This window comes from Marmota marmota, unplaced genomic scaffold, assembly GCF_001458135.2.
Source record: "Marmota marmota marmota unplaced genomic scaffold, marMar, whole genome shotgun sequence".
In the NCBI taxonomy this organism is placed as follows: Eukaryota; Metazoa; Chordata; class Mammalia; order Rodentia; family Sciuridae; genus Marmota; species Marmota marmota.
The window spans coordinates 6,864,313-6,885,531 of NW_026000093.1; the positions used below are offsets into that span (position 1 = coordinate 6,864,313).

General features: G+C 36.5%; 1 protein-coding gene across 1 annotated transcript; it reads left to right on the forward strand.

Annotated features, from left to right (window-relative positions):
* The first annotated feature begins 568 nt into the window (after positions 1 to 568).
* Mrpl15 (mitochondrial ribosomal protein L15) lies at positions 569 to 13,219 on the forward strand. The gene is made up of 5 exons (XM_015485792.2): positions 569 to 746; positions 1,605 to 1,759; positions 2,509 to 2,674; positions 5,807 to 5,930; positions 11,445 to 13,219. Exons 1-5 carry the CDS (start codon positions 639 to 641, stop codon positions 11,780 to 11,782), a joined length of 891 nt encoding a protein of 296 aa, XP_015341278.1. The 5' UTR covers positions 569 to 638; the 3' UTR covers positions 11,783 to 13,219.
* The last annotated feature ends 8,000 nt before the right edge of the window (positions 13,220 to 21,219 follow it).

Sequence of the window (21,219 nt, forward strand, 5' to 3'; positions counted from 1 at the left end):
ATAAGACCAAGTTTACGCATTGTCTGGCACTTACTAGGAGCCCGGTGTGGTTCCTATCATTAATAGTAAATCAAGTTAGTATTCAGTGATTCACTCGAAACCATATACACACAGATGAGAATTCAGTTGGAATCTTATTCAGATACTAATATTAAAGTCAGGCATTTTAAAAACTCCACTCCAGGTATTATTTTTTGTATCTCGCAGTGTATCCCGCTCAAATCATTTTATTCTGGGTTCCACATTAAGCTTAGCGAATACATTGCTTCGTGACATTGTCTCTTAACGCAAAATATGCAAAGCCAAATACTGACCGGAAAAAAAAGGACCCTCTAACGCACCGTTTTAAGTGCGTGCCCTTTTTTGGCGGAAGAGAATGTTTTTCAATCGAAACGGGGACTCGAAAACTAAGCAGGATCTTGCAACATTGGATCACAGCCTCAAAGTACCAGAATAAAACTTTGTTGCTAGCTTTCGACGCAAGATTGCAAATTCCACAGCCACGGCCGGAATCCAGGGCTCCCGACGCGCGACAGCAGCACGACAGGGGCGGGGCCGCGGCCGTAGAGCACTGTGCCGAGACCACGTGGCCTTGGAGGCGGTTCAGGGCGCCCTTGGAAGCTCCCGGATCTGCGGTCATGGCTGGTCCAGCGCAGGCCGGTGGGGCCAGGTCCCTAGACCTGCTCCGGGCCCTGCCGCGTGTGAGCCTGGCCAATTTAAAGCCCAATCCCGGCTCCAGGAAACCGGTAAAGGACTGGTGGTGGTGCGGGAGAGCGCTGGGGGCCCGGGCAATGGCAGCGGCCTTTCTCTGCACATCAAGCCCGAGAAGTCCTTTCCTGGGGGTGTCGGGGTGGACGTAGGCTTGCCGGACCCCTGGTACCCCTTCACTGTACCGAGGAAAGTCTTTCCGTCTGCTCTGCATTCATAAAGAGAGCTTTATTTAAAAGCATATTAGAGGAGCAAACCAAGCACTACGAGATGATCGTAATTCAAATTTGGATTTAAAATGAAGTGCTCTCCTAGAAAGTGTATTTTTTCGGCATCGGAAAGACGTGAATTGGTTTGTCATTTATCTCTTCTGCAGTTCACCGAATACAGCTAGAAAAGCTGTGGTCGACGTTCGGTCATTGTAACAATTTATTGCTTACGCGAAGTGACAGCAAGTAAATTAAGGAAAAATATTTTTTAAAATAAATTAAGTATTTAAATAAAATAGTGTATATTGGCAACAGTTACATACGTACAGTTACATTTAAAATGAAAACATTTTCTTGATTATAATTTAAGCTTTGTTGTGGATGTTTAATTCTAGGGATCCCCCCCCCCCAGTTTTGGGCTATTACAGAACCCTAGTCCCATCCCACCCTTGCAGCTCTCCACAACTTGTATTTTGGTTATAAAAAGTAATTACATCCTCAGAGGCACAGATACCAATAGACTATGTGTACGTTTGAGTAGCTAGAACAGTGGTTGGAACATAGTGTCAGCTAATACTGGTTGGTTGGGTGAGTGAATGACATAACCACACACACAGAGCAAAGAAGCGAAATATAGTTTTTAGAAATGTATCTGAAGATCTTAAAATTCAACTCTTATCTTTATAGGCCAGGCGACCAAGAGGTCGGAGAAGAGGTAGAAAATGTGGGAGAGGCCATAAAGGAGAAAGGCAGAGAGGAACCCGGCCACGGCTGGGCTTCGAGGGAGGCCAGACTCCATTTTATATCCGAATCCCAAAATATGGATTTAATGAAGGACATAGGTAAGGTTGTGCAGTTTCTCAAAGTACAAACCCCTAATTTACACTGAAAATCACCTAAACAGTAATTTAGTAGAAACTTTAAATTCATTTTGGAGCTAATGTTAGAAAAAAAATCTTTTTGCTATTGGTCCTACAAATCACTTTTGTAATGAGACTTAGGCCTGGGTTAGTAGTGGAAAAAAGCTCAAACATTGTACTGCAAAATGAAGATGGTAATGTCTGTGCTTCTCTCTTGTGATTTCCACACACACACACCTGAAAATGCTAAACTCTTTTTTTCTTTTCTTTCAGGAGAGACCTAGAGGTAGAAAATTTGGCTCTCATGTATAAAGAAAACAGGCATTTTCAATATTATATATGTATATGTATGGTATTTGTACACACACATACACATAAACACATAATATCTAGTCCACTGTATTTACCTATTAAATGATAACTGCAATTATTTCTTTATACTCTATTACTATGTAATTCAGATAGTGGGTTAAATTTGTTAATTTGTGTACATAGGTGAAGTAAATGCTTTAGAGAGGCAAATTATTTTTAGTGGAATAAGGAAGTACTAGTTTTATTTCATTACTGCAAATTCAGCAATATTACATGCTTTTGTTATACTCAGGAGGGTTTTATTTTGTTAAACCTTCAAAACTGATGGAAGAAAACAGAGGTCAAAGCTTTGGATTGATTTCTAGAAATTTTGGAATAATTAATTCGTATTTTCCAACTGTTACATTGTTGTTTCATAGCTTCAGACGCCAGTATCAGCCTTTGAGTCTTAAGAGACTGCAGTATCTTATTGATTTGGGTCGAGTTGATCCTACTCAACCTATTGACTTAACCCAGCTTGTCAATGGGAGAGGTGTGACTATCCAGCCTCTTAAAAGGGACTATGGTGTCCAGCTTGTTGAGGAGGTAAGTCTGAATTAGACCTCTTGGTGTTAAATAGAAGGAATTTTTAAATTCCCCGTATAATAGACTCCCTCCCCACCAGCTCCATGATGATACCTTTAAAGTGGAGGCCTGAAACTATGTTTTTGCCTTTATATAACATATCTATGATGAAGATTAATTTATCAATTAGAGACAGGAGAGGTTAACATCAGTAATTTACTGTAGCTGTTAGCAGTCTCAGCATAGTTTTTTTTTTTCTTGTTAAAACAGCCCAGAACTTTCACCTTTTCATTTAGAAAAAGTACTTTATGGCTTCTCTTTGGATTGTACAAAATTCGATCATCACTACTATTACGCTTTGGAGTCATTAATAAGTAAAATAAGGGTTACTTGAATATAAATACTGTGGTGCTGTAAGAGACTAATGAGTTGGTATATACTAGAATGGGGTGGGATGGTATTAGATGTCAGCACTCAGTGCACAGTTTAAAACTTAGGATGAATTGTTTTTATTTCAGGAATTTTCTATTTGATATTTTTGGACCTGGAATGTACATCTTCTGTGTATCCTACAGCTTGCTCCCTCACTACCTTTGGTTCCCTGCTTAAAGGTGAACATATCAGGATGGTGGTTTTTGACAGCTTTTTATAAGAGTACTTGCCTTACCCTTGCAGTCACACTTTCTCCATTACCCTGCCCAAAGCATTTTTTTTGAATCTATATTAACATCTGTTATTTATTATTTAGGCATTTATGTTTCATTGTCTTCCTTTCTAGAATATAAGTTCCCCTGGGGGCAGGTAATTTGATTGCTGTTATTTTCAATAATCTTTTATGATAGTCACTCAGTGAATATTTATAGGAGAGAGGTATGGAATGAACCAAATCCCATTCTAATTGCACTAAATAAGTTTTGTTTATAGGAACTGGCCAGGAATTCATAAACATAATTTTTGTAGGTTAATCAACTACTGTTTGTTCTATGTAGGTGGGTAGATAACGTAGTGTCCACTAGGGGGAAGCATATGTTTATGGAAAAATCTTTTCGATACGTTTGAAAAAGCAGTCTCCTGATTAAACTTTTCAGATAAGATAATTTGAAAAGAGCATACCAAGTACATGATTAAGCCTCAATATTTTACTTTGGGTGTATAAGGAATCAGACATATATCTTAACATATGGGAAAATCCATGAGCTCATTAGGTCTTAAATTGCACATCCCAATATCTTCAGGTCTTTGTCTATTAAACTAGCAAAAATTTTCCTGAAAACTTTACCCCAGGGCTGTGGTTGAGTAAATATAATCATACATTATTTATGGCTTTGTAAATTCTTTACATTTTCTGGATTTTACATACACAAGTACATAGTGGGTAATAAATGAAACAAGATATAAAGGTATTTCTAAAAATGCTATTTATTATACTGAGAATACTGGAACTGACATCAGTGTCCAAGAATAGGGAGATATTTACACAGTTTATGGAATAGTAATTAAAAATCAAAAATAATATGTCAAGGCCCTATTTTATGAATCCAAAGGGCCATTGATTATAAAAATTCATACTGATATTAAAGATAAAAATATGAGAATTACATTTTAGGTTTGATGGAATGTTTTTTGAAATACATGAAAATTTTTTACTCAAAGGAATCAAATTGGAAACCAGTTTTTTTTTTTTTTTTTTTTTAAAAGAGAGAGAGAGAGAGAATTTTTTAATATTTATTTTTTAGTTTTCGGCGGACACAACATCCTTGTTTGTATGTGGTTCTGAGGATCGAACTCGGGCCCCATGCATGCCAGGCGAGCACGCTACCGCTTGAGCCACATCCCCAGCCCAAAGATTTCTTTTTTTTTTTTTTTTTTTTTTTTNNNTTTTTTTTTTTTTTTTTTTTTTTTTTTGTGGTGATGGGAATTGAACCCAGGGCCTTGTGCATGCAAGGCAAGCACTCTACCAACTGAGCTAAATCCCCAGCCCCCAGTTTGTTTTAACCACACCAAAATAGCAAAAAAAAATTTCTTTTCCTACAAAAGAGTGGCAGTGGTGCCATCTTTTATTTGGAAGTAAATAAAAATACCTTTTTTGTTTTCAATTTAGAGATTATAACAAAGTCTAGTGAGTACAAAATGGATTTTTGTTTTCTACCTTTTCCTAAAATGAGGGCTGACGCCCTCTAAAATTCAGGTGTTGCCAGATATTTTGTTCTTCTCACTGTTCCAACTCCCTTGTGGAAACTTTCACTTCCTCTTGGCCTCTTGATTTTTTTGGGATAAGGAAGATTAGTTTTTTATAATGCAGCAAAATGTTGTAGTTAAGAATATAAAATCTGCTGGGAGTGTAGGTCAGTGGTTGAGTGCTTGGCTAGCAAGTACAATGCTCTTGGTTCCATCCCCAGCTGCACAAAAAGAAAAACAAAAACTACCTCAAATGCTGTGACTAGGTTCTTGGATTAGAATCCTAGCTTTCTGATCATGGGCCATTTACTCAAACTCTCTGTGCTTCAGCCCCCTGTCTGTGAAGTTGGTATAGCAATAACCCTGCCATATAGTTGCTATGAACATGAATTAATCTACTATTTATCTACTATTAATGAAAACATATCCATTTCTACTTACAGAGATTTAAAATTGGTAAAACAGGGGGCCTAAATAAAATGTAAAAAAAAAAAAACTTTTGATAGATATTTTAAATAGAAATTATTACTAAATTACAGGTCCTTTACAGGGGAGAGTACAATTTAAAAGAAAGCTTGAGCTGGGCATGTGGTGGTCACCTGTAATCCCAGCAACTCAGGAGGCTGAGGCAAGAGGATTTCAAGTTTGAGGCCAGCCTTAGCAACTTAACAAGATCCTGCCTCAAAAATAAATTGAAGGGCTGGAGTCATAGCTTAGTGGTAGAGTGCTTGCCTAGCATGTGTGAGGCACTGGATTCAGTTCTCAGCATCACATATAAATAAATAAATAAAATAAAGGTACACCTATAACTAAACAAAAATAAAAAATAAAAGGCTGGGGATATGTCTCCATGGTAGAGGTCCTCTGGGTTCCCTCCCCAGTATACACACAAATACAAAATCAATAAAAAGGAAACGTGCCTTAATTATTTTTATTCAAGCTATTTATTAACAGACTTTGTTTTGACTATGGCAGGGTGCTGACACCTTTAAGGCAAAAATCAATATTGAAGTACAGTTGGCTTCAGAACTAGCTATCGCTGCAATTGAAAAAAACGGTGGTGTAGTTACTACAGCCTTCTATGATCCAAGAAGTCTGGGTAAGCTTGTTCTAGTAGTCATTTTCTTCTTTTCTTCTTTATTAATAACTGAGTGAATGGCAACTGTTGTTAATTTGATCCATATCTAACATGTGGATTATCATGATACAAGAATAAAGCATGCAGCTGACAGACCAAAGACGATAAGTTTCTCAGTCTGTCCTCTGAACCCAGGCCTATGTCTGGAGTCTTTCCTTGAAAATTCAGGAGGGATCTCAAACCTAACATGTGAAAAATGTCTCTTTTGTCTTTTACCTCATCCTATTCTTGCATTTTCCCCTGTGTAAGTGACAGCTCCATCTTTCTGGTTTCCTATTCCACATTTGGAGTCCTCTGAACTCTTTCTTTATACCCTAATAAATCCTATGAGTTTGTTCTTCATACTGTGTTCACAATCCAGCTACATGTGGTCCAAACCACCATCCTGTTGCCTGCATGACTGGGATACTTCCTACCTGACCTCTCTGTGTCTGTCCTGCCTGTGGTGGAACCTGGCACAGGATTTCATTTAAAACATGAGCTACCTCAAAGGCTCCAGTGGCATCCCTGCTGCTCCTTTGAGGCTGGGTATGATCTGGACCACCTTCTGCCTCACTCCCACATTTGCTCAGTTCCATCACTGGCCACCTGCCCTGGCCTGCCTTCTCATGCCAAGCCCCTTCACCTTCAGGCTTCTTTAGCTGTTCCCTCCTCCTAGATACTTCTGGGTGCTTCCTAGATATTACTTCCTCCACCTAGAATCTTCATGGCTCTGGGCCATGAAGGAGAGATCATTTCTTCATGTACTAGGGAGGTCATTCCTGACTGTACTAAATAAAAGAGCACGTGCACATGCATAAGTACATACATGCACACATGTGTATGTAGGCCTACACAAAAGCATATGCATGCATATATGTACCCATACCCTCAGGAACATGCATGTGCACGTGCACACACATGTGCACACACATACAGTTATATCCTTTTCCCGAGTTGTGTTTGTTCTCGGTAGCTGTTACAAACCAGCAGATGTTTTTTTCTTTTCTTTTTTCTTGGTACTGAGGATTGAACCCAAGGATACTGTACCACTGAGGCACATCCCTAGCCCTTTTTATATTTTCTTTTGAGTCTGGGTCTCACCGAGTTGCCTAGATTGGCCTTGAACTTGTGATCCTCCTGCCTCAGGCTCCCAAATTCCTGGGATTACAGGTGTGTGCCACCACACCCAGCTATAATTTTATTTCCCTCTCTTCCTTGAATGAGATTTTCATTCAGTTCAATTTAAATTGAAGAGATGAAAACCAAACACAGCTTGATGACTAAATGCTTTTACAAAGTATTTTTTAATGGTTTTACATTAAAATGGGAGTTAAACATTTCCTGACCAAATGGCTCAATTATAAAAAAATTCTTTTAAAATTGATGTATAAAGTAGAAAAGGAAATATTCATATTCTCTGTATGGAGAATTTAAAACAATTAGTTACCATTTCATTTTCTTCATAATTGAAAATTTATAAAAATATAAATCATAATTCTCATTTTCTTATTGTAGATGAGCCTCTTAGCTTGGTCTGTCACTCATTTTTTAAAAATGTTTTTATTAGTGTATTATATTTATTTATAATAGTGAGGTTCATTTTGACACACTCATGCAAGCATGTAAAATAATTTGCTCCCATTTCAGTCCCTCATCACTCGTATTTTTTAAAGTGAGCTTCCTTGAATATGAAAATGAATATTTTTCTTTACATTAATCACAAATATTTTTGGAAGGTTTTTTGATGTCAGAATATTTTTCAGTCATTGTCACCACGGAGTATGACAATGGTGTTTGCTCATCTGATGCCATTTGCTGGAGTCTAGGGAGTCATCGTCATCCTTGAGACTCTTGTGCTTGGCCTTTCCAGGCTACTCTACAGTTGTCTTGGGAGCCTTTCGTTAGCTAAGCAATGAAATCACAGGTTTAACATTTAGTAGTAATTTTTTCTGAATAACTGACTTAATTATACTTTTTCAATTATGGAAAATAAATACGCATTTTTCTTCCCTTTTAAAAAATTTTTTTTTTATTTTTTTATACTTTTTTTTTTTAGCTGTTGATAGACCTTTATTTATTTATATGTGGTGCTGAGAATTGAACCCAGTGCCTCATCTATGCCAGGCAAGTGCGCTACCACCAAGCCACCGCCCCAGCTTTTCTTCCCTTTTTAAAAGGGATATTTTAAAAGTAAGAAGAGTTCTTTCTCTTTGTGATTGAACAAAGTTGATTTAGTCAAACGTTTATTTATTTTTTGGTACTCGGATTGAATGTAGGGGAGCTTTACCACTGAGTCACATCCCCAGCCCTTTTTACATTTGATTTTGAAATGGGGCCTCAGTAAGTTGCTTAGGGCCTCACTAAGTTGCTGAGGCTTGCTTTGGCTTTGAATTTTCGATCTTCTTGCTTCATCCTTCTGAACCACTGGGATTATGGCATGTACCATCATGTTGAGCCAAATTTTTTAAAGTTTAGAATAAATTCTTCATTTTTTGAATGTTTGCTACCTCTGGGATTACATGAGTGGATCACTGCACCTGGCTGATGCCTGTTCTTTTAATGAGAAGACTTTGATCATGATGAATAATGCCTGATTTATTTTGCATTTTTGTATGATTAGGCAGCCATAAGCATGTTTTCCTAATTTATTGGAACTTTTTTTTAAAAAAATATTTTCTTTGTTGTAAATGGACACAATGCCTTTATTTTATTTTATTTTTTTGTGGGGCTGAGGATCGAACCCAGTACCTTCCACATGAGAGGCGAGCATTCTACTAGCCCACTTACTGGAACCTTTTATTTTTTTATTTTTTTAGTTGTAGATGGACATATACCTTTATTTATTTTTATGTGGTGCTGAGGATCGAACCTAGTGCCTCATGCATGCAAGGCAAGTGCTCTACCACTGAGCTGCAACCCTAGCCCCTTATTAGAACTTTTAATGGCTGTATCCAGTCATGTTTTAGGCCTAAAGTAAATTTGGGGTATGGGTGCATACAGTTTATTTGGTGACTGTGGACTGATGCAAACTTTTTTCCTCTTCAGAGAAACAAGGTTATTCCCATATACTGTGTCTTTATTCACTCTCTAGTTCCTTACCAGAAAAAAAAAAAAAATGTTTTTAAAGTGAGGATAGCTTATATAAAGTATTTTGTGAACTTCTTTCTTAAATATATTCCAAAGGTAATTTATTTTTATTTTTTAAGAGTTGCCACAATTAGGGCTGGGGATATAGCTCAGTTGGTAGAGTGCTTGCCTTGCATACACCAAGCCCTGGGTTCAATCCCCAGCACCACCAAAAAAAAAAAAAAACTAAAAACCTGCCACACTCTGTTTTGTTTTATTTGTTCTTTTTTGATGTACATGACAGTAGAATATATTTTGGACATATATATACATGAAGTATAACTTCTAATTAGGATCCCATTCTTGTGGTTGTACATAATGTGTGGTTTCACTGGTGGTGTATGTCCAATTTATTCTGTCTTCCCTATTCCTGTCCCCTCATTCCCCATTGTCTAATTCACTGCACTTCTATTCTTTATCCCCGCCCCCGTGTTGTGTGTTAGCATCTGCATAGCAAAGAGAATATTTGGCCTTTGGCTTTTTGGGATTGGCTTATTTCACTTAGCATGATAATTTCCAGAATCATCCATTTACTGGCAAAAGTCATAAAGTCATTCTTTTTTTATGGCTCAGTTGTATTCCATTGTGTATGTATAATTTATCCATTCATCTGTTAAAGGGCACCTAGGTTCCTTCCATAGTTTAACTATTGTGAGTTGAGCTGCTATAAACATTGATGTGGCTGTGTTACTGTAGTGTGCTGATTTTAAGTCTTTTGGGTATATATCGAAAAGTGGAATAACTGGGTCAAATGGTGGGTCCATTCCACCAAGTTTTCTGAGGAATCTCCATACTGCTTTCCAGAGTGATAGCACCAATTTGCAGTCTCACCAGCAATGGATGAGTGTACCTTTTTCCCCACATCCTTGCCAGAATGTTACTCATATTCTTGATAATTGCCATTCTGACTAGAGTGAGATGGAATCTTTTAAATTAAAATGTAGTTTTAATTTGTAGTATAGTTTTAAATTTAATTTGTTGTGTAGTTTTAAGTTGCTAGAGATGTTGAAGATTTTTTTTCATATATTTGTTGACCATTTATATTTCTTCTGTGAAGTGCCTGTTCAGTTGCCACAGGTAATTTCTTGGTGAGAATATCAGATATTTAATTATCCTCTGGTATAAGTGCAGTATGTAGAATTTTTTGTCCAGAGCATAAATTAGCTTTTGGTGCCTCTGCTTTTGTCATTCTTGGTCTTGACCCTTGATAGTCAGCTTCTACTTCTGAGTGGCCTGTCTAGAGACCTCCTCCTAATGGCCATTTCTCACTTGCCCTATGCTGGGATACTGCTAGATAATGCGATGTACAAGGCACCTGTCAGATTCTTATATTCAGCTAATATTTAGTCAATGTCTAGTATTTGCTGGACACTATTCCATATGATGGAGAGATGACAGTTCACGAGTCAGAAGTCCCTTCTGGAGCTTATTGTGTGGTGGGTGAGGATCCACAGATACCTTATTGTATAATAAGAACTTTGTATATATGAACGGATTAAGTCAGGGAAACTTTGTCACTGCCCTGTGATTTGTGTACTATTATTTTAAAGATCTTGGTAAGTTCTTTATTGAGCTTGTTTTGATTTATGTGATTTGTTTTGTTTCCTGCTAAGGTTAAGGTTGCATTGCTGAAGCGTGATGAGTAGGACATCATTGTTTTTTTACAACTATTTGTGTATTTGTGTAATTGTTTTGTAAACTATCAAAAGGCTGTGGCATCAGTGATATTTCATGTCTATGTATTGCCTTTTCTTACCCCTCAGAGTCAGAGGACGTGCTCAGGTACTTTTAAAGGTTTAAAAACAAAACTGAGATTGTGTAGCAATCCTTTGTTGGTTGGTTTCACAAGAGATTTCTTTGCCTATTCTGTAGTTAAAAGAATTAATTTTAATAACATTGGTTTTCCAGAAATCTTAATGAATATTTCTAATTTTTTAAACTAGTAAGATCCCCATATGAAGATATTAAATACCTTCAAAGCTGTTTGACTTGTAGTTGGGACACCTTGGTTTTCTGTTTTAGGATTTCCTATTAATGGTGTGGTTAGCAGAACTCTATCTGGTCTAATACATGTAGACAATGTCATAAAAATTTATTTTTGTGTTTTTAAACATGGGGCTTAAATAAATGTTACCTGTGTTTAGACATTCACTAATCATTTGTTACCCAGAAGTGACTTTGGCTTTCAAGATATAAACTATTTAAAATGAATTATTTGCATTTGCTTACTCAGTACAAGCCTACTTAATAAAAAAGTTCTTAGAATTAGGTTTTCATCTCAGTAATTGAAAATTAGTAATTATAAGAAAATTTGTAACATACAGAGCCAATAATTTATATTTCTTTTTTAATTTAAAACATTTTTAGATATTCTGTGCAAACCTGTTCCATTCTTTCTGCGTGGACAACCCATTCCAAAACGAATGCTGCCCCCTGAAGCACTGGTGCCATATTATACTGATGCAAAGAACCGTGGTTACCTGGCGGATCCTGCCAAATTTCCTGAAGCAAGACTGGAACTCGCCAAGAAGTATGGCTATGTTCTACCAGATATCACTAAAGATGAACTCTTTAAAATGCTCAGTACTCGAAAGGATCCAAGGCAGATCTTCTTTGGTCTTGCTCCAGGATGGGTGGTGAATATGGCAGATAAGAAAATTCTAAAACCTACAGATGAGAATCTCCTCAAGTATTATAGCTCATGAATTCCCTTCCAGCAAAGCAGAGTTGTAGCAGAGTACCAGAAAAGGGACTGAAGCATATGGATTTCTCCAGTCATTGTATATAGTCATTTGCATTTCATGAATGTATAATTCCTCAGCTGTTAGTTGTTAGGGTAATCATATCTCTCTTTCATTTTCATCTAAAATTAAAATAACACTGCAGAAAATAAGGACTGCACATATGAATTGACTGTGTAGATTGTGTGTCAAAGATTCAGACTCTGCTGGTTGATTGAAGGACAATTATAAATATTTAAAAATATTTCTAGTCCATCTTTTTATGATCTTTTCTTTTCTGCCTTGTTATTGTTTCATGTCAGAATTAACACCCAAGTGGAAAGAGGTTGATTAGTAGGCCTGCTCAACTAAGATTGAAGCAGGTGCTAATGAGCTGATAAAATGAGCTCCTTTTAATCAGTAGCCTCAGAGAGCTCTGCTACTCAGTGTCAAGATCAGGAAGGTGATCAGGAAAGTGAGCTTAGGCTGGTGATTGACTTTTTTTTTTTTTTTGGTACCTAGGATTAAACTCAGGGCACTTAACCACTGAGCCACATCCCAGCCCCTTTTTATTTTTTAGTTTGAGACAGGGTTTTGCTAAGTTGCTTAGGGCCTTGCCAAATTGCTGAGTCCACCATGCGGCCAGCGCATTGGTTTCATTAATGAGGTTCTTGGCATAAAAGTTAACTAGCGAGATCGAAATAAAACACACAGACTCCGTTACCTTTTTCTATGACCAGGTCCGAGGCTGCTCCCCTCTCTGGCTCCAACCTCGAACCACCTGTAGGGCAGCAAGGATTACTCAGGGCTAGCAGGAGAGAGAGAGAGCGAGCACGCCAGGGAGTAGCCTTTTATTGGCGAACAAGAAATTCAGGGGAGAATTCCATCCAGTGAAGGTTGAGGGGGGCCGCACTCCAAGCTCAGGGTCAGTGATTGGCCCCCGGGGTCAGTGGTCAGTCACACCCCCACACGGACGGGTTCTCTCATCAGGAGAGGGCCGGGAAAGCTCCGACACAGATTAGCCAGAGCGCCTCAGACCCAAACAGGGAGTGGCCCAGTCACGTGTGAGAATGGCTCTCCACAGCTGAGGCTGGCCTCAGAATTTGTAATCCTCTTGTCTTAGCCTCCAGAGCTTCTGGGATTACAGGCATGCACCACCATGGCAAGCCTAGTGAATGACTCCTAAGTAATATATTTTCTGGCAATATGGGAGATTAGAGAAACAAGAATTCCTAGCACTGATGAGATTAGACAATAATGATTAACCATTAGTATTCTGTCTTAAAGAAATATTCTAACAGACATAATTCTACTTATATCAGACATTGAAGACCTTTGTCCTTTAGTTATTTCAAAAAACTTTGGAAAACTTGTTCAGTGGTTATGTACACAATAAAAATGGTAATGGGAAAATTAAACTCATTTTTCTTTTGTTGTTTTTTGTTTGTTTTTGAGGTGGAGTCTTGCTATATTGAATAAGCTTTTGAACTCCTGGGCTCAAGAAGTCCTGCCTTGGCCTCCTGAGCTGATGGGAGTACAGGCTCATGCCAAAGTGCAGGACTTAAACTCAGTTTAATTTAAGAGTTAGTAAGCTAATTTAGCTTTTCAAAGATATATTGTATCTAAATCTTAAAAGCTTAATTTACCCTTGAGCAATTAAAAATTGATCTTAAGTAATAATTCTTCCACAATAGAAATAAAATGATTCTTGGCTGGTTATTTTCTTAAAATGAAAAATTAAAAAAGCTAAATCATGCAGTGTTCTGTTGTGTTAATTTTTCTACCTCATGCATTGAGGTAGAAAATTTATAAAGTAATTTATTGGGAATATACTTCAGTTTTTATCCAGGATTATGTAGTTTGGCTTGATACCAAACCATTCCTTATACCCTGGAAGTAAGAATAATCATTAAGGGGCTGGGGATGTGGCTCAAGCGGTAGCGCGCTTGCCTGGCATGCGTGCGGCCCGGGTTCGATCCTCAGCACTACATACAAACAAAGATGTTGTGTCCGCCGAAAACTAAACAATAAATATTAAAAAAAAAATTCTCTCTCTCTCTCAAAAAAAAAAAAAAAAAGAAGAATCATTAAGACCTTATTCTGTGGTAATATAAAATCCTAGAAATTCCAAAGGTTAGGCAAAATTTAAAAACAAGTTTTTATCTTTCAGAGTCTCCAAGTGACTCCAAGTTGGTTAGTTTTGGCTACACTTTTAAGAGTTCCAAATCACAGTGTGTGAATGAGGTAGTTTTGTTTTTTTTTCTCACAAAGTGGCTACCCAGTTGGGGACTGGTTGCTGGCTCTGCTGTAGGAAGTATCAGAGCCTGGGGCTTCTCCCTCCTAAACTCTCCCACTCCGAGAGTACAGTCCTCATTTTCATGATCCAAATAAGAACCAACTGGAGCAAACCAACTTTTCCTAAGGAAGGTACCTACCTAGAGGTTGCCACACAAAACTTCTGTTTACCTCCTATTGGCCATACCTTGGTAACAGTCCCATTCTGAAGGGAGCCTGAATTCTTTGGCAGCTTATCTTAACTGAAAACTTCTGTTATGATGAGTGAATAAGAATATATAAAATGTTAAACAAGCAAGAGGATTGACACCAATTTTGATATTGAAACCTCAACTCTGGTTGGTTGATTCACATTAGAAAAATTCAGGGAAAGTGCAGAATTCTTTAATTCTGCATCTACTATTCTGAAATGATGTGTTTAGTAAGTTTTATCACAGTCAGTAAATTACTTAATTCACCAATCTTGTGCACAATACTTTCAAAGGAGAGTGTGACAAAGTACAGGAAACCATCAGAGAAGAGGTATTTTTTTTTTTCTGTGCCTGCTTTTTCTAAACATTTTGACAGCACATCTTATACTTCCAGTGTTAGGCGATTAAAAAGTTATATTTACATGTGATATAAGAAAGAAGAGATGATAAGATGCCAAGAAAGTTGCAAAGAAAAATGCCAAGGGACAAAGAAAATGTGTTTTTATTAACTATTAAGAGTCCCTAAGAGTCAGGAATTGAGTAAATCTTATTTTTAAGTTACTGTTGGGACAAATCCCCTCAAATTTCCTGTCAGAACAAAAAGTGGTTCATACCTGTTTTGACATTAATATTGAAGTTTTAAAAGAAGCAAAAGTCCATATTCTCTTCCTGTTACTGTTGACCTACTTTCCAGTTTTTCTTCTTTTTTAATCCAAAGGAGATAGTTTGTGTATATTGTACAGAACTTACTATATCTATTTTATCTTATTTAATTAAATTAATTTGGGGGATTGAACCCAGGGCCTCATTAATGCCAAACATGCACTTCTACTGAGCTACAACCCCAGCCCTGTTTCAAATGTGTATATATATATATACGTGTATATATGTATCTATATAGAGATATACAGATATGTATGTACATACATATATATTTTTATTTTATTATTATTTTTTTGTTCTAGGGATTTACCACTGAGCTATATCCTCAGTCGTTTTATTTTTTGTTTCAAGAAGGATCTTGCTAAGTTGCTGAAGGTCTCCCTAAATTTCTGAGGCTGGCCTTGAATCTGTGATCCTCCTGTCTCAGCCTTCCAAATTGCTGGTATTACATGTATGTGCCATCATGCCTGACTTCAAATATATTTTAAAGACACTTTCTCTTGAGTATTTTCTATTAGGTATTTAAACTGTGCTGCCTTATATTCTTAAACCATTCAATGGAATGCATTAGACGAGTTACTTCACCTTTTTAAAACTGTATGTAATGTAATAATACAGTGACTGTGAAATACAATGTTATGTAAAATAAACTCTAAAGTCTCTTTCAATTATAAAACCTTTTATCCTCTAAGATTCTTTTGCTTTTGTGGTACTTGAGGATCAAACTAAGAACCTCATGTATGCTAGGCAAGCACTCTACCATTGAGCTAAACCCTAGTCTCAGGTGCAATACCTTAAGGGTAAAGATGTTGCCTTGGGCTAAGGAGAACTGCTTTGACCTCAACTGTTTCCATAGAAATAAATTTCCTTAAATGTAAACACATCCTGTGTTCTGTATCCTGGTATGAAGTGTGAAAATAACCCCAAGAGATACCGTTTTGTATGCCGTGGTCCTAGGTTAAGTTATTGCCTTATTCATGAAGGAGGGTTTTCTTTAATGATGCAGTTTACATTTGTAATTTTTCAGGGGCTGATACTGCTTCTACAGGAAGAGTTCTTCATGGGAAGTGTAGGAGGAAGTTAGTCACCTAAAGACACTCCTGTACCATAGGCAATAACCTTCCAGTTTCAGGATATACTCTGGAGGGTCCTTGGGTTTCCCTCCCCACCCCTGCAAGTAGAATGACTAAGCTACCCTGACAACAGTCTGAAGGAAAAAGACACTTAGCACAAGGCTTGCTTAATTGTGGTTGTCTTGGGTGGCCTACAGGTGAAAGGAAATGGGGATAGAATGATAAAGGAAGAATAAAAACAGGAAACAGATGTCTGTGATGTATAATGCTCAGCTGGTACTTATTTGGTGAGCATGGGGCTTAGTCACAAACAGCTGTATCCTGGTCTTAATATAATTGTGTAGATCATTCTCAGCCCAAACAGGCACAAACAGTCACAAAAATCCGTCTATTCTGTTAAACAAAGATAATCCTTAAATCACTGTATAGCAGGGAGACTCAGGTTTATTTTAACTGCAACAATGCTGTGCTCTAAGGTACTGGTATACTGAGCCCCTTAAACAATTTATGAGGATCTCAGAGGATTCCAGATGGAACTTTATCTTAGGGTTCACCTCCCTTGAAAATCTAACTATAAAAGCAGGAGGGCTTCAGTCCCAATTTTAGTCCTTTTCTGGTATGTAGCTTCAACTGTTTTCAGTGTACATGTTTTTTGAAGTCCAAAACACCTTGAGTTAATGATTTAAAAGATTTCTAAACTCCTTAGACAAATAATTGCTATGGATTTTCCATTTATTGAGTTTCTGGATTTTCTTTTCTTTTTCAATATAAAGTTACCCTCTATTCTTTAAACAATGAGGCTCTGCTATAGTAGGGAAAATGTCAGATAAGTATGGGGTCACTCAATTTAGTCTGTATCAGAGAATTAAATGTGCTCTCTGGGGTTAGTACAAATTCCAGAATGTCTGTTAACTTTCTTTCTCCTTAAGATTTTAATATAAGATTTTTTCTTAAGGAAAAAGGAAGTAACATTTATAGAATGGCTCCAACTATAGAATTATAGAAGATACACTAGATGTCAGACTGGCTTTACAAATATTGACTACTTTTGATCCTCTTAATTACTATATGTGGCAAGATATCCATTTTTCAGATAGTAAAACTGAGGCATAGAGAGATTAAATAATGTGAAGGTCACACAGCTAGTACTAGCATTGAGCCCAAGTAAACTACTCCAAGTGCCTCTGCAAATCCAGGTGTGGTGATACCAGAGGCTGTGCTACTTGCAAGAACCAAGCTGTATCTCTTCAGCGAGGCATCCAGAGACAACCATTTTGAATTGAAGTTTTGCCTTTTCCAGAATCTTTATAAATTGAACCATGTCTGACCTTTTTCACTTAGCATGATGTATTTGTGAGATGCATCCATATAGTCATCGACAGGTAGTTCATTCCTTTTAATTGCAGAGTGGTGGTCTCTTATGTGAATATATTATGTTTGTTCACCTATTTAAATTCAGGTTGCTTCCAGTTCTTAGTGATTCTTTATTTTTTTGGTATCAGGGATTGAACCCAGGGGCACATAACCACTGAGGCACATCCTCACCCCTTTTTCTGTATTTTACTTAGAGACAGGGTCTCACTGAGTTGCTTAGGACCTCGCAAAGTTGCTGAGGCTGTCTTTGAACTCAGGATCCTCCTGCCTCAGCCTCCAGAGCTGCTGGATTACAGCTGTGTACCACCACACTTGGCTTTAGAGATACTTAATAAAGGTACTGTAATTATGTTTAATTTCCTTCCTACCTATGTTATTGTGCACAAAAATACTGTGCTTTCTTTTTGCTTATGAATCTGTGTTCCACCAAATAATTTATTTATTCATTCCCTTGTTGATAGACAATTAAATTGTTTACAGTGTTTGTGTTTTAAAAGAACCTGCTATGAACATTTTTGTGTAGTAAGTCTTTGTATGGACATCATGTTTTCCTTTCTCATGGATAAATGTTGAGGAGTGGGATGTCTGGATCATATTTACACCAAACTGTTTTCTTTCTAAAGTGGTTGTACCATTTTACATTGCCACTAACAGCATGAGATTCAGTTTCTCTACCTTTTTCCCAGCATATGTGGGCCATCTTTTTCAATTTCAGCAAGATTAGTTAGCTTCTTATAGTTTCAATTTGCATGTTCCTAATGACAAATGATCCTGACATCTTTTCGTGTGCTTATTTGACATTTATATATCTTCTTTAATGAAGAACTATTTTTGCCATTTAAAAACTGGATTATTTTATTGATGTTTGAGTATATTTTTAATATGTAATGCATATTATTAGATACATATTTTGCAAATAGTTTTTGCCTGTCGGGGGTTTTTGTTTCCATTTTCTTGACACTGCAAGACTCTTAATTAATTAATTAATGGTTCTTTTAAGTTCACATGACAATAAAATTTATTTTGATATAATTTTAATTTTAATGAAGTCCAGTTTATCATTTTTTTCTTTTATGAGTGATGCTTTTAGTGTTATATCTAAGATATTGTCACCTAACCCAAAGCCACAAAGATTTTCTCCTCTTTTTCTTTTGAAAGTTTTCTTAGTTCCTGATTTTACATTTAGGCCTATGATGCTTTTCAAGTTAGTTTTGGTTTAGGGTGTGAGGGAGGTATGGATCAACATCATTAATTTTTTTCATTACATAAGTATGTCCTATGGTTTCAACATCATTTGTTGAAAAGACAATCTCTTTGCACCTTTGGCTAAAATCAACTAACCAGACGTGTGTGAGTCTTCTCTTTTGTTCCATTTTCCTGTTCCAAATATTTTTTTGTTCCATTGACTTATCTACCTTATTGTCAATATTGTACTGTCTTGATTATGGAGCTTTAGACTAGGTCTGTAGATCAGGTAGTGTGAGTCCTCCAATGATGGTCTTTTCAGAATTGTTTTGGGTGGTCTAGTTCCTTTCATTTCCTTTAAAAATTTCAGAATCAGCTTGTTACTTTCTATGAAAAATGACCTGTTCAGGGATTTTTATTGTAATTGTGTTGAATCCTGTAGAATTATTTGGGGAGAATTGACAGCTTCACAATATCGAATCTTGCAAGTACGAATGTAGTGTATCTCTCCTTTTATTTTGGTCTTTGATATTTTCTTGATGTTTTGTATTTTTTGGTATACAGATCCTGAACATGTCTTATTATATTTGTAACACCTTTCTTTTGTTGTCTAATTGTGCTAGTAGGACATCCAGTATGATGACAAATAGCATTAATGAGAGCATGCTTCCAGATTTTAGGAAAGACTGTTATACATTGTTAAATATAATATTAGCTATAGATTATTTGTATAGACACTTTGTAAATTGGGAATGTTCTTTGTTTTCCTTGGTTTGCTCACAGTTTTTGCAATGAATGGTGGTTGAATTTTATAACATGATTTAAAAATATTTATTGAGATGATCGCATGTTTTCTTTAGTTTTTTTGATATGATATTTATTGAGATGATCGCATGTTTTCTTTAGTTTCTTGCATTGATTTTCAAGGTGGAACTAACTTGCATTCCCATGATTTGCTAATATGCTGTTAAGGATATTTTTCCCCCTCTGTGTACATGTGGGATATTGGTTTGTAATATTTTGGGTTTTCATTTCAGGGTAATTATGGCCTCATAAAATAAATTGGGAAGAATTCGATCATCTTTGATTGTCTGGAAGACTTTGTATAAAATTGATATCATTAAGTATTATTGCAAGTTCCAGTGAAGCCATCTGGGTCTGTAGTTATCTTTGTTATAAAGTTTTTTCTTTTTAATACATTTATTTCACTTATTTATTTTTATGTGGTGCTGAGGATCGAACCAGGGCCTCGCGTGCCAGCCCTATTATACAGTTTTTTTTTTTACAGATTCTATTTCTGTAATAGATATAGGACTATTTGGATTATTTATTCTTAAATGAACTTTAGTAATTTGGAATTTATTTATTCATCTTCATTGTCAAATTTATAGGTATAAAATTGTTTATTAATATTCCCTTATTATTCTGTAGGCTCTGTAGAGATGTTGCTCTAATTCTCTACCCGCCCCCTCCATATCAGGGGTCAAACCCAGTGGCCTTCTATCACTAAGCTACATCCCCAGCCCTTTTTAGTTTTCATTTTGAGACAAGGTTTTACTAAGTTGCTGAGGCTGGCTTTGACCTTGTGATCCTCCGGCCTCATCCTCCCAAGTCGCTGGAATTATAGGAGTGTACTACCATGCTGGGCTATAAGAGGTCTGATTATTGATAGTAATTTGCATCGTTGCCCTCTTGTTCCCTTTTTGTAAAAAAAAAAATCAGACTAGTTAAAGGTTTATCAGTTTTATTAATTATCTCAAAGAACCAGTTTTTCTTTCCACTGATTTTTCTCTAGTTCTGTTTTCATTTTCCTCCATTCCTGCTTTTATTATTTCCTTTCTTCTGCCTATTTTGGTTTCAGTTTGCTCTTCTTTTTATGAATTTATTGTGGGTTAAACTCAGGGGTACTTTACTACCAGTTACACTCCCAGTCTTTTTTTTTTTTTTTGAAACAGGTCTCCTTAGGTTATCTGGGGACTTGCTAGGTTGCTCTTCCTGCCTCAGCCTCCCGTTTCCATGGACAGGCATGTGCCTTGGTACCCAGCAGTTTGCTCTTCTTTTGTAGTATATTTTTACTTTTAAAATGGCGTTATCTCAATAATAAATAGAATTTGCATATCATAAAATTTCCTGATTTTCAGTTTGTACTTCAATTGTTTTTAGTTTATTTAAAGAATTCCGCAGCCATCACTACAATCTAATTATAAGACATTTCCATCACCTTGAAAGTGAGTAACTACCCATTCTTTCCCCATCCCATTCTAACACAATCATTAATCTATTTTCTTTTCTCTATAGCGTTGCCCATTCTGGACATTTCACATAAATTATGTCATCTTTCATTGTGAAATATGTGATCTTTCATTGTATTAAGTAATGTATAATCACATAATATGTTATCGTCTATTATGTAGTATAATGCTTTTGAGGTTTATCCATGTTGCAGCATGGATCAATATTTCATTCTTTTTTATTACTAAATTCCATTGTTTGGATCTACCACATTTTATTTATCTATTCATTAGCTCATAAACATTTGGATTGTTTCACTTTTTGGCTGTTAGAAATCCACGTACACATTTGTGTGTGTGTGTGTGTGTGTGTGTAAACATATATTTTAACTTTTATTGGGCATTTAGCT

What these genes read in the sequence shown, in the direction of transcription:
- Mrpl15 (XM_015485792.2), top strand. Translation starts at nt 639, where the DNA reads ATGGCTGGTCCAGCGCAGGCCGGTGGGGCCAGGTCCCTAGACCTGCTC. An exon ending in ATCCCGGCTCCAGGAAACCG is followed by an intron (nt 747 to 1,604) that starts GTAAAGGACTGG and finishes TTATCTTTATAG; the next exon opens with GCCAGGCGACCAAGAGGTCG. An exon ending in CTATGATCCAAGAAGTCTGG is followed by an intron (nt 5,931 to 11,444) that starts GTAAGCTTGTTC and finishes AAACATTTTTAG; the next exon opens with ATATTCTGTGCAAACCTGTT.